Raw genomic sequence first — 12313 nt, 5'->3', positions numbered from 1 at the left:
AATCGTAAAATTAACAAATTGAGCAAACCTTTGATCTGAGTAGCATGAACATGCGATCATACCCAGATCAAAGGTTTGCTCAATTTGTTAATTTTACGATTCTGTCATTGTACCATTTTACATTCTAAACCACTGCCTACCAGATAATTTTTCTTACTGTCATTGGTTCTTAAATCTGTACCATGTTGCATTCTGGGTAACTGCCTACCAGCTCTGTATGGCTCTGCTCAGCTATGTATGGCTTTGCTCACTGTGCTGGATTCCTCGTCTGATGAAGTGTGCTTAACAGCACACAGAAGCTTACATTCTAAATAAAAATTGGTTGGTCTTAAAGGTGCAACTTGAGTCCTGCTTTGTTCAACTGCTTCAGACCAACACGGCTGCCCGCTTGGATCTCACTTCCAATTAGGTATCTGTGTTAATCTGTTGTGGCAAAAATGCCAGTCATGATTCTGGAGATGCAGAGTGGTAAAGCTGTAGTATTACAGTCCAAGCTCTCTGTTCACGACCTGAGTTCGATCCCGGTGGAAGCTGGGTTCAGGTAGCTGGCTCAAGGTTGACTCAGCTTTCCATCCTTCTGAAGTTGGTAAAATGAGTACCCAGCTTGCTGGGGGGAAAGTGTAGATGACTGGAGAAGGCAATGGCAAACCACCCTGTAAAAAGTCTGGCGTGAAAACGTTGTGAAAGCAACGTCACCCTAGAGTCGGAAACGACTGGTGCTTGCACAAGGGACTGCCTTTACCTTTTAAAGCTTTTATTCTTGTACCCAGTATGGTTGGTGTGTTTGTATGTGTGTCCGCATATATAACTTCTAGACTGAATTGATGGATACATGCTGCTACAATAATTAATTAGAGCAGACTCTCTTAGATGCTGCTTGCTGTGCAGGAGTGACAAAGTTCTGCAGACATCTTATTACATTAAACACTAATGCTTTTAAACATTTTAAAGAAACAGATCTGGTCTTATCTCCAGAAATAGTCTGGCTTCTGGCTCCCCAGGACTGGCTGAAAATTGCTGTGTGTTGTAATTAGATTCTCTGACTGCTTCCTCGCCCTTCCCCTTATGGTTCTTGGAAACAGTGTAGGTGAAGATACTTGAAGGAGAGCAGGTTTTTCTGGCCCACTTTCCCCCCCTAGTTTTTACCTGTCCTGTGCTGCTGGTAGAAGAGATGGGAGGGGAAATGGCAATGAGGTGGACTTATTGGCAGGCTGGTTAGGGAAGGATATTTTACCCTTTATTTAATTTAGTTGCTAATCATTGATATGGAGTTCATAGAATGTGGAGTGGTGGAATGGATCAGGACTGTGCATTAAATCTTTCATTTTGGAGCTCAGGCCGAGTTCTGCGAATCAAGTATATTTTGTATTGTCTGACATAATGTTGTTAAATTCTCAAGGAATTTTGGCAAGGAGGAAATCCAAGAGAGAGCAAGTGAGCAAAGAATGTTAGGCTGTTTTGACACTTGGAAACCTCACTTGGCCCTTTTATGTGGTTTTCAAGCCTGCCTATAAACACACGTTTTAAAAAGGAAAAGATAGCTACAATACTTGGGTTGATGAATGCTGTACGGGTGTCAGGTTTAATGCTTCTGTGGTATAAATGCAAAGCTAGAGGGCTTGTCTTACAACTTGACAGAGTGGAAGTTTGTTTCCTATATTTTCCATCCGAATGCGAATGGGAACAGACTGTGTGTTGAAAGGGGGTGGGGTGGCATTGATTCCAGGCCCAGCATATGCTTGAAGCTCTTTTATGCATGGTCCCTACAGTGTTCTCTGTTCTGACAATGGTTCTCCAAGGTCTTTTCTGACCGGGGCCTTCTGCATTTGAGACTGGGGCCTTCTGCATTTGAGGTTGCTGAGCTATGACACAAGAATGAATGCAAGTGAGTGCGACTAATAGCAAATGGCCCTTTTAAAGGAAATGCCTTGAGGTGCAGTTTACTAACTCAGTACACAGGTGCAGCGTATTGCAGATGTTGGCCAGGAACCAGAGCAGTTAATAGCAGTATCGTGTTAATAGCTAAAAGCGTGCCCCTGTTTTAAAACTTAAGTGAATACTTTCCCCCTTGACTTTACTGAAAGCTTCTGCCTAACTTCCAGTTTTTAAAAATACTTTATATGGTTTTGTTTTTTTGGGTGAGAAGGAAGATACCTTAAAACTTCTAGTTTAACATTCTTGGCTTGTGAAAGGCAAAACAAACCTCTTTGATGCTCGAGGTCTAGGCTGTTCGTGTGCATTCGAGTTTCTGCAGTTAAGCATGGATGAAATAGATCCTTCCTGCATTACATGCTTGAGGAGTTGTGGTTTCATGCTTATGAATTGTGCTTACTGTGATTAAAAAGCATTGCAGCCCTTGTCATGTCAGTATGCAACCTAATGATTGGCAGCTAAGGATACACTTCATGCATTAAATAGCAGATAGTTTAAAGATGGGCATTTTAGTTCTTTCCTTTGAAACATGTCAGGTGTGAACCTAGACATTTTCCAGCAGTGTCTTATGTTAGGCAGGCCTCCAGATGTTGGAGGGGAGGTGAGGAGATGGTTTTGTTGAACAGTTCTGTTATAATACCTCCTGTGCTTTGGTGATAGGGTGGTTTCTCTAATTTGAGTAGTTTAAGTATGAGTAGGCAGCTGCAAGTGGTCTTAAATGCAAGCCTTTCTGTTGTCAAAAGTCCACACTTGCTGGACTGGGTTTAGTGATCATCATCAGTAGGAGGTTCTGGCAGTCATGCATCTTCCCAGAAACTTTTCTTTCTCTGGCTGCAAGACCTTTGTGGACTAATAGCCACCCACATTATGACGCTGCTGTGTGGAGGGCAAAGGGGATGAAATTGCCCTTCCTGCCTCTGCTGATGAAGAAGGGGAGTAATTTCTGCCTCTTCTCCCTCTTAACTGCAACCCACTTGCCCAGGTAGCAGTTGTTTCACGAGGGCCTACAACCATGAGAATAACCCGACCTAGGGTCAGAAAGGACTAATGGCTGGAAGAGAAAAGTGGAGATGATTTGTGCTCCTGGTGTTGGATCTGGTCCGTTGCAACTCATCTGGAATTCAGGTGTGTGTGCACAAGCAACCTTTTGGACTTCAGAGATGTGCCCTTGCCATTGTCTTGTTCTAGCATTTGACTGCATGCACTATTAAATGCAGAGATAGTCTTTTTAAATTCTCCAACATCTAAGCAAAATTGCCCCCCTTTTAAATTTAAAAACAAATAAATAAATAAATATATGATCTCAAAGGTACCCCTGTCACTTTGAGTGACTTTGCAAAATATTTTGTGGGTTGTTTAGTATTCAACATATACCATAGAGTGGATTGATTATTTTTTTGGAGTTTGGAAATCTACAGCCACTCCAGGTTATTAAAAAAAAATTGCTCACACATGTTGTTAGCAGTTCGTGATTCAACAGCATAAGTTACAGTGAGATCTGAGTAGTCTTTGCTCCCAGTTATCGACTCTAGTCTATAAAGTTGTTATTAATTTTTGGTTTAAAAATCCTCTTTTGTCTGCCCCTGGGTTTTTATCCTTGACTTATTTAGAGATGAAAGCTATTTCATGGCAAAGTCATATACTGAATGTAGTGGCCAAATATGGATTCTCAGAGGACATTTGAGTCCATAAGTGTCCAAGTGGATACCAGATTACTCAGTACTCCAAGAACTGCCTCTTTTTATAAGCAGTCCCCCCCTCCCTTTAATCCTCCAAGCTTATTTTACTGATTTATCAAATTTTGAGTGTAGAAAGGCCTTTATAAAGGCATGTCTGGATACTTTATGATTGATGTTGGGAGGTCATTACAATGTTGGGAGGTCATTATAATGAAAGCCCAATAATGAATAAATCTGCTCTTGCAAGCATGGGTCCATTGAGGACCTGCCTCATGTGATTCTTTGGTGCCCAAGATTTGCAGTAGAGCCTGAAAATGGCTTAGGGATATTTTATCATGATGCTTAGGGAGGCTGGATAGCAACAAACGGGTGGTATTACTTGCAGAGAGAGATAAATAGGTAACATTAGAACTGGCAAAGGTTGTGGCCCTGTTTTTAAAGGTGTAGTCAAAATCTTCTGCAAGCTTGGTCAACAAAAAATTCACTGGCTTTACACAGGATCACTCCTTATTACTGCAGGGATATGAAGTTAAAGTTAATTCTGTTTCTTTCTGTTATCCAAGTTTGTTTTAAGCATTTATTTCTGTATTTTACTCTTTTAATGGGTATGTTATGTATTTTAATTGCCTTGTTTTTTTAAGTTTGGAGTCTTTTTTGCTGTTTTGCTATGGCTTTGAGCTAATGCAATAAAATGAAAGATTATTTTTGTGATGAAGACAACTGTAATCTGCATCATCATGCTAATAAGGCTGGCAAAGAACTGTGGTACTGACAGCAGCTCTTTTGAGGTGATGTATCTGGATGGAAGGTTCGCAGTGTGTTACTTGCTTCACTAGTGTGATTTGTTTACAGTGTTATCTTTGTCCTTCCTGAAAGCCTCTGCAGCTTCTCTTATTTGGGGGCAGACAGCATTTGCATGCTATAGAGGATGGTGTTGTGTAGAATGTATCTTTTCTCACCCCCACCCCCAGTCTTGTTTACTCCTTTTGGAGGGGCAGGTGTCATCTTTTTTTAGCTTCCCACTCTAGTTTAAAAGGGTGCTTTATTGAAGGGGTGTCTGCGTTGGAGTTCTTGGACTGTATTTGAGTTGTCAACATGCACTGTTGGCTCTTATTGTGTGTGTGCATGCTAAGTGGTGTCAGGTTGCTTTCAACTTATGGTAACCCTGTGAATTAATGACTTCAAAATGTTCTGCCATTAATGGCCATTCTCAGGTCTTGCCAACTAAAGGCTGAGTAAGTCCTTGGCTGAGTAAGTCCATTTCATGTTGGGTCTTACTGCTTTCCTGCTGCCTTCAACTTTTCCTAGCATGTTTGTCTTTTCCAGTGGCTCTTGTCTTCTCATAATGTGACCAAATTACAATAGCTTCAATTCAGTCATTTTAGCTTCTAGGGAGAGTTCAGGCTTGATTTGGTCTAGGACCCACTTATTTGTCCTTTTTGGTGGCCCATGGTATCCATAAAACTACCCAATAAGGAATCACCTTTCTTTCCACCAACTTTCTTCATTGTTCACGGGCTATTTTTCGCCATATTTTAGTCAGCTTTGGAAATTCATTGGCAGCTGTTCTTCTCCTTATTGGTATTATTGTTTTTGATAACTAATGTTTTTAACACTGATTAGAATTAGTATTTTTTTAATAGAGAGGGCAGGGCTTATCCTGTCTTTCTCCAAGGAGCTTCAGGGTGGCATACCCGGTCAGACTCCCCCCTCTCCCTCTGCCACAGTTCTGTGAGTTAGATGAGGCTTGGGAGCATGTGACTGGCCCGAGGCAACCCATCAGGCATCATGGCTGAGTGGGGATTTGAACCCCTTCCCCCCATGTCAGTCTGACACTGTCTATTAGTCCATACTGGCTTAACACTTGGTAGAATTGGGCTATCAAACATTCCTTGTTAAAAAGGGAAACAGGGACATCAGTTGCGCTGCACTTACTAGTGGGGGATATAAAGCTTTGTGTATTCAAGGGCACTGTGTGAAATAAGGGATCAATGATGTATTTAGCTTTAAGAGGGCGGTCTCAGAAATGTGGGCTCTTGCCAGTGTTGCCTATTCAGGCTGCATGTACTCCACTGCTGTTCAAGAGGCTCGAAGGAGAAGCAGCTGTGGCTGGGACCTTTCCAGCGTATGCCTGGATGTAACCTTGCTGAGCACCTATCCTTATTGTTTAGATCTGTATTTTAAATTGTTACATTCTGAGCCGAGGACAGATTTTTGGCTAAGAAGCAAGGCAAAACGCAATGAGTAAAACTTTTGGGAAACAGCAAGTATCAAATCAGCGTGGACATACATACAATGCATATCCCTTGCGTATTGTTTTGAGTGGATCTTGTTTTTCTCTGCAGCATAATATTTCAGACTTCGTTCTGGGGAGCCGTGCCTTCAGACTTCTCTTTGTAATAACTCCTCTGCCAGCTGCAGCTTCAGCTACAAGTTCTGCCCTCTGAGCGTGACCACTTTATGCATCTGTCCAGATAGCTCACAAAAGATTATGCCACAATAAGCACTTTAGTCTTCATAGGATTGCAGAGCTTTGTTATAGCCAACAAGAGACCTCAAGATCGGTTGAGAAGGGGAAGGGAGTGTTTGCGTTTCTTCTGTGACACTTTTCTTTCGAAACCAGTGGGCTGTATAATGGACTTGGGAATTACAAGAGAAAAAACATTTAGAGAAGCCTACTTTATAGACTGTAGCCTTGGTTGGTATTTTCTCTCCATCACATTTCCAAGGGTCTGGGGGCAAGAACGAAGGGCAGAAGTGCCTTTTGTTCTGTGGTTCCTGGAACTGTAAGGAGTCACTGAGTGCAAAGACATAGTGGGGCTCTTAATGCTTCCCCCTCCCCTCCCATGCCAGACTCTTCTGAATTTATTACAGTCCTGTGGAGTCATTCCGTCATCTAAGCTCAGGTGTGTGTGTGTATGTTGTATCTCTTCAGTGACCTGAAGATAAAGGTTGGAGACAAGTATATCAGCGCTCACAAATTTGTATTGGCAGCTCGCAGCGAGGCTTGGAGTCTGGCCAACCTGGTGTCGACCGAGGAGCTGGATCTGTCAGGTTGGTTTCTGATGGGCGGTGTGTGTGTGTGTGTGTGTGTGTGTGTGTGTGAGAGAGAGATGCTTTCATTGCCTCTGGAAGAGCTGATGAAAGGCCTCTTGGGCGGGGGTGGGAAGAGGGTCGCATCTTACCCTGCAGGAGGAGGCACTTGATCCATTAATTATGAAGCTTTTGTCTCTGAAACATGCCGGATGGCCTTTGAGATCTGGGTGTTAAAGCTCGTTAAATCAGTGCCCCATCCTCCTTTCGCTTTAATGACGTGGATGCTAAGCATGCTGATCTGTTTGTCTTAACGGGACAAGAGCTTGTCATCGCACCAAACCAAAGCTGCTCATAACCTCCTGATTATTCCTTTGTTTGAGGATGGCTCTGTCAAAGCCGCCTGGGTACCAATCCCACATGAAACACAGTTGTAACCGCAGCCATATATCTTTGGCAAATTGGAGTGTGTTTATTTGGAGTTCGTCCCTCACCTTCTCTTCCCTGAAGCCAGCTGGCATGCAGCTTTCTTTCCTAAAAATTGAGTTGGTGTGATCGGTATGCCAGCATACACTTCCCCAAATCTTGCAGCAAACTTGAGGCTTTTGCAGCATTTGTGGTTTTATTGAAAGGGAGTTGCCTGGTCGAGTGGAGCAACACTCTTTGAAATGGAAAGAAGAGACTGGAAAGCCGAAAAGCGTGGAAGCTTTATCCATCAAATCATTTATATCCTGCTTTCCCATTCGATGGTATCCCTGGGTAGGTTAAATAATATTAAAAATACAAGTTGTCATAACAATAATGCAGCATCCTTAAATTAAGAATTAGAAACCATAACCAGTTGCTTGCCAGTGTTCGTTTAAAAACTGAATCTGAATCTCAGTGAATGCCACAGCAGCATAACTTGCAAAAGCTTCAGTAAAAACGGGGGAGAAGTCCATCTTAAGGCTTTGCAAGGTGAACAAAGACAGGCAAGACAAACATCTCTTAGGAGGGAATCCCAGAGCTGTGCCCTGTATGGACATCCACTGTGCTTCATGTTGGCTGTTAGCTGGTTTGAAAGCACATCTTGCCATTGCATTCAGAAAAGGACCCTCAGAGCAGGCTACCGCAGTTAAAAACACCCAAGCAATAGTAACCTAGTAAAACAAAGCCGTCAGCTAGCATCATGAAGGCCAGTGGTGATAAAGCCCTATTGATCAACTGTGTAGCTGGGCTAGGCTCTTGTAAAAAGGACAGTGTTTAACACACAGTTGAACACTACCTAGGATGGTTTGAGGCAGACATCCATTGGGAAGAAGTTCCATCTTTCTCTGTCTCTCTCTCGTTCCCACCTGCTGGACCTTGGATAGCGTGGGCTCACAGAGGAGGACCGCTGATCATGATTTCTGTACCCAGTCAGATGTACAAGAAGAGGCAAGACCCAAGAGCTTGTGGTCCAAGAGCATTTAAAGTTTTAAAGATAACAGCAGGCATTTTGAGCTGAGAAATTTATCAGTCAGTAGAGATTAAACAAAACAGGAGTAGCCCAGCTGCTCTCCTGTGCCCACAGTTTATTAGCTGACTTGTAGTCCAGATAAAGTTCATGTGGAGAAGAGCCTTAGGCAATGTCCTGTGCACCTGAGTTGGCATGTGTGAGGGGTCGGTGATCTTTAACAGTTGCATCTAATTAATTGCCCCGTTGCTTAGGAAAGCATATTCCCCAATGAATTCATTAATCTTTAAAGCACCACAAGACTATTAATTGCCTTAGGTAGTATGGTCCCAGGCCATTTAGAACATAAAAAGAATCCTGCTGGATCAGAGCAGTGGTCCATCTTTTCCAGCATGATTTCACACAACACTGGCAAAGCAGTTGCTTTGGAAGGCCAACAAACAGGACACAGAGGCCAAGGTCTTCCCCTGCATCCTGGTGCTGGTATTCAGAATTTTACTGCCTCTGAATGTAGAGGTTCTCTTTAGGGCTTTAAAGGTTGTAGTGTGTGACTTCAGTAAGCTAGACTGGGTACTTTCCTAGCTCAGTTTCTGCTCAGTTCAATTGCTGAGGCTTTCCTGGTTTTTTGGTTTTTTTTAAGTATGTGTAAAATTTCTCAAATTCAGCTGTCGGTGACTTGATGAAAGAGCTGAGGAAAGCTTTAATTGGCTGAAGATTGGTGAGGATTGTTCAGTGTTACTTAAAATTGCACATGCTTCTACAGTGTACATTCTGAGAAGTAATTGTTGCTTTTATTTAGTTCAGTGCTTTTTTTTTTTAAACTGTACTTTCAAGGCAGCTTGCAAGAAATAATTAAAATGCCATTGAGGCGATATAAAAAGTTCCCGGCATTAACAGCAATAATTCAGCTGTAACATTAGCAGTAGAAGTGGAGCAAAACTGTTAGCCGCAGGGCGTTTAAACACTGCGGTTTTTAAAGAAGGTTCCAGGACTGATAATTAGATATAAGAAATGGACTGGAGCTGAAGCGACAGTATTTTAAGGATGACTTTCCTTTCTGACACGGCGGCTGAAAAGCGTTGCTCTTGCAGAGCAAAGGGTGACAGCTTGCCCTTTGTAGTGCTTAGTAACTTCAGAGCCTGTGCCTGTGTGTAGGGTGTTTAATGCAGGGCTGCTCTGCATAGTCAGTATTGCATCCCTTGTGTTTTTGGCTGCATGGCTGCTTCTAATATTAGTGCTTCAGCTGGCTCCTCTTCCCAGGGGGTGTGGGTGGGAAGCCACTCTGCAGAAAAAACTATAAATACAACCTGTACAAGTGCCTCAGTTGCGTGAGCAGCCCCACTTAGATGAAGACTCAGGAGGGCTTGCACTTTCCTTGTTTTGGAGAACAGATGCATAATCATGCTATTGCTGCAAGTGATTCCCCCCCGCCCCCGAGCACATTACCAAAACAAGCATATCTGCTAACATCTTGAGCCTGAGTGAAACAAGCATATCATCTTGAGCCTGTCTGTTGGTGCATAACCCAAAGCCTCTCTGGCATGGATACGTTAGTCAAAGAGAGCAGAGTAAGTGTCCCCTCTGAGCCTTTAAAAACACAGGATGCTTTAATATGGCTGTATAATATTAATATGTATAATTGTGTAGCCATTTAAACCCAAACCTTTGTGTTAAGGGAATGCTATGCCCATTGGAGGAATGTTTTATTCACTGAGTTTATGTACCTTTTTCCTTTGTCAGTTTTTGAGCTGTCCACAGTTTAAGAGCAAATTAAATTACTATCCCTTAGCATACAATCAAGTTAGTCCAAACAAACAACAACCCACCCCAAAGCAGGAGAAGCATCTACCTGAGATCTGGAAGCAACAGGGAGGGCTTCCCTTTAAAAGTCCTGGGGATTATTTTAGGGAGCTGACAAGGACTCAGTCTCCAAGAGAAAGAAATTCTCAACTTGGACGCAAGCTGAAAGCAAGGTCCAGGCTTGGGGAGATTTCTGGGTGAGTCTGTGTTTCGTCAGGAGAGCATCAGAGCCTCCAGCATACGCCCTGTTTGTTTCATCAGAATTCAAGGATTCTGAGCTAACACTAGATTGCATTCCTGTTTCTTGACATAGGGGTGGGTTGTATTCTGGTTGCGCTTCCAAAGATAGGTAATCAGAATACGTGCGTTTGATTTTATGTGTGACAGTGTTTTCTGTTTAATTAGGCACTTGTATCACGTACTCATGTTCCAACAGATCACTGGTGGCATGACAGAAAATTATTTTAGATCTTGTATTTCTTGAGCCTTCTTGTAAAATGCTCTGCCAACAAATTGTGTAGGCTTTTGCTCTTTTCTTTACCCTCATTTTCATGTAAGTTGCTACTGGTGGGTTAGGAGCTCACCAAAGGGCTGAACTTGACCAAAGTGTTCCCTGGTTGGTGACCCCTAAAGTAAACTGTCACAAAGCACAATAGTTCTCCCCCCCCCCAAGTAATCTATCTACCACTTGTTCCCCAGATGCTGACCCCGAGGTAACCATGGCGATGCTGCGCTGGATCTATACAGATGAGCTGGAGCTGAGAGAAGATGATGTGTTCCTGACAGAGCTGATGAAACTAGCAAACAGGTTTCAGCTGCAACTCCTCCGGGAAAGGCAAGCCTCTGAATAAGCTGTTGTGTCTGCCTCGTAATTAGCCAAGCTGGGTGCAAATTGGCTATCAGTCCCAATGCAGATCATTAGTTCCTGTGGCTTTGTATTCACAGGTTTTAAATAATGCAAATGTGTCTGTAGGTGATCCCGGGCTTGGCATGCTGGGGAAGTATTGCCCGCAGACTTTTGGTGATTTGACCATGGTCTGAGCATTTCCTGAAGCCAAGAATTCCACTTTGTCGGCAGCACCTTCTCTCTTTCATTTGGGGGTTGTGTGCCAGTGTTCCTTCTAAGCTGAGATAGCGTGAGCTAGCTCACAGATTTTAAGCCTCCAGCTCACACATTTTTGTCTTAGCTAAGGAAGGATGACCCCAGAGCATAATAATTTATGCAGCAGCTCACAGCTTTAATGCCATAGCTCACAAAGCAGAATTTTTATCACAAGACTTAGAGGGAACAACTGTAGGTGCCTCCAGATTGAAATAAGGCATTGAGCTGCCGTAGGCTGCTTAAAGGCCATGGCTCAGTGTGAGGGCATTACTTTGCATGTTTGAAGTCCCAAGTTCAGGTAAGAATGTGTTGGGAGAAGGGACCTTTCTCTCTCTCAGAGCTGCCATCAGTTGCACTATGCAATACTGAACAGGGTGGACCATTAGTCTCATTTGTTGTAAGGCAGCTGTAGATCTACATCTGTCCAGTGGCATAACTCATTTGCCTAGGGCTCCATGTTGCTCCCTGCAGCAACTCCCCCTGCGATTTGGTTTTCTGTCACAAAAAATATTATTTTGACCAGCCTAATATGATAGGAAGAAGGGCCCTGTGGCGCAGAGTGGTAAGCTGCTGTACAGCAGTTCAAGCCCTGCTCGTGACTTGAGTTCGATCCTGGCGGAAGCTGGGTTCAGGTAGTTCAGGTTGACTCAGCCTTCCATCCTCCTGAGGTTGGTAAAATGAGTACCCAGCTTGCTGGCAGGAAAGTGTAGATGTCTGGGGAAGGCATTGGCAAACCACCCTGTAAAATGTCTGCCGTGAAAATGTCATGATGCGACGTCACCGCAGAGTGAGAAATGACTGGTGCTTGCACAGGGGACCACCCTTACCTTTTTAATATGATAGGAACTTGATAGCAGAATCTCCTCCCTTCAAGAAATGGCTTAAAGATGGTAGAGGGTGACCTGTCTCCTGGTTAGGGTGGAATGTCTATTATTGCCTTCAGGTATGGAATTCTGTTTCCCTATCCATATATTTTTTTGGAGAATCTGTATTCTTAAATATCTGAGTAACTTGATTTTAAGTGTCTCTTCAAACCTACATTGCTGAGCAGATGGTACGTTAAGAGTATGGGTCGTCTAATGCAGGGAAATAGTTTCTGCTCTGGAGTCTTGGCGAGTCTATTGATTTCATCCCCAAACTTGCTGCATTTGCCTTTTCCTGGAAACATACATGAGGTAATATTCCAGGCAGGCATTACAATTTTTGCAGTGCTTAGATACTATTACTTAGGGCAGGAGGATATCTTGGCAACGAAAGCACAAAAGTCTCATCAGGAATTAAACTAGATGCTCTGCAGTTTATTTCAGTAACAGAACTGCCCTCCATAAAACG

The 12313-nt window shown here is 43.2% G+C and overlaps 1 protein-coding gene across 1 annotated transcript in view; it reads left to right on the top strand.

The window, feature by feature from the left end:
• Positions 1 to 12313, top strand: part of ANKFY1 (ankyrin repeat and FYVE domain containing 1) — a 64453-nt gene that overhangs the window by 15123 nt on the left and 37017 nt on the right. Inside the window, exons 3-4 of the mRNA XM_060258893.1 lie at positions 6547 to 6665; positions 10579 to 10714. Coding sequence (XP_060114876.1) covers positions 6547 to 6665; positions 10579 to 10714 — 255 coding nt within the window. The remainder of the gene's footprint in view (positions 1 to 6546; positions 6666 to 10578; positions 10715 to 12313) is intronic.

The sequence above is a fragment of the Heteronotia binoei genome, chromosome 18 (assembly GCF_032191835.1).
Source record: "Heteronotia binoei isolate CCM8104 ecotype False Entrance Well chromosome 18, APGP_CSIRO_Hbin_v1, whole genome shotgun sequence".
In the NCBI taxonomy this organism is placed as follows: Eukaryota; Metazoa; Chordata; class Lepidosauria; order Squamata; family Gekkonidae; genus Heteronotia; species Heteronotia binoei.
The sequence above is the reverse complement of the archived record's forward strand: the minus strand, read 5'-3'. Positions and strand labels throughout refer to the sequence as shown.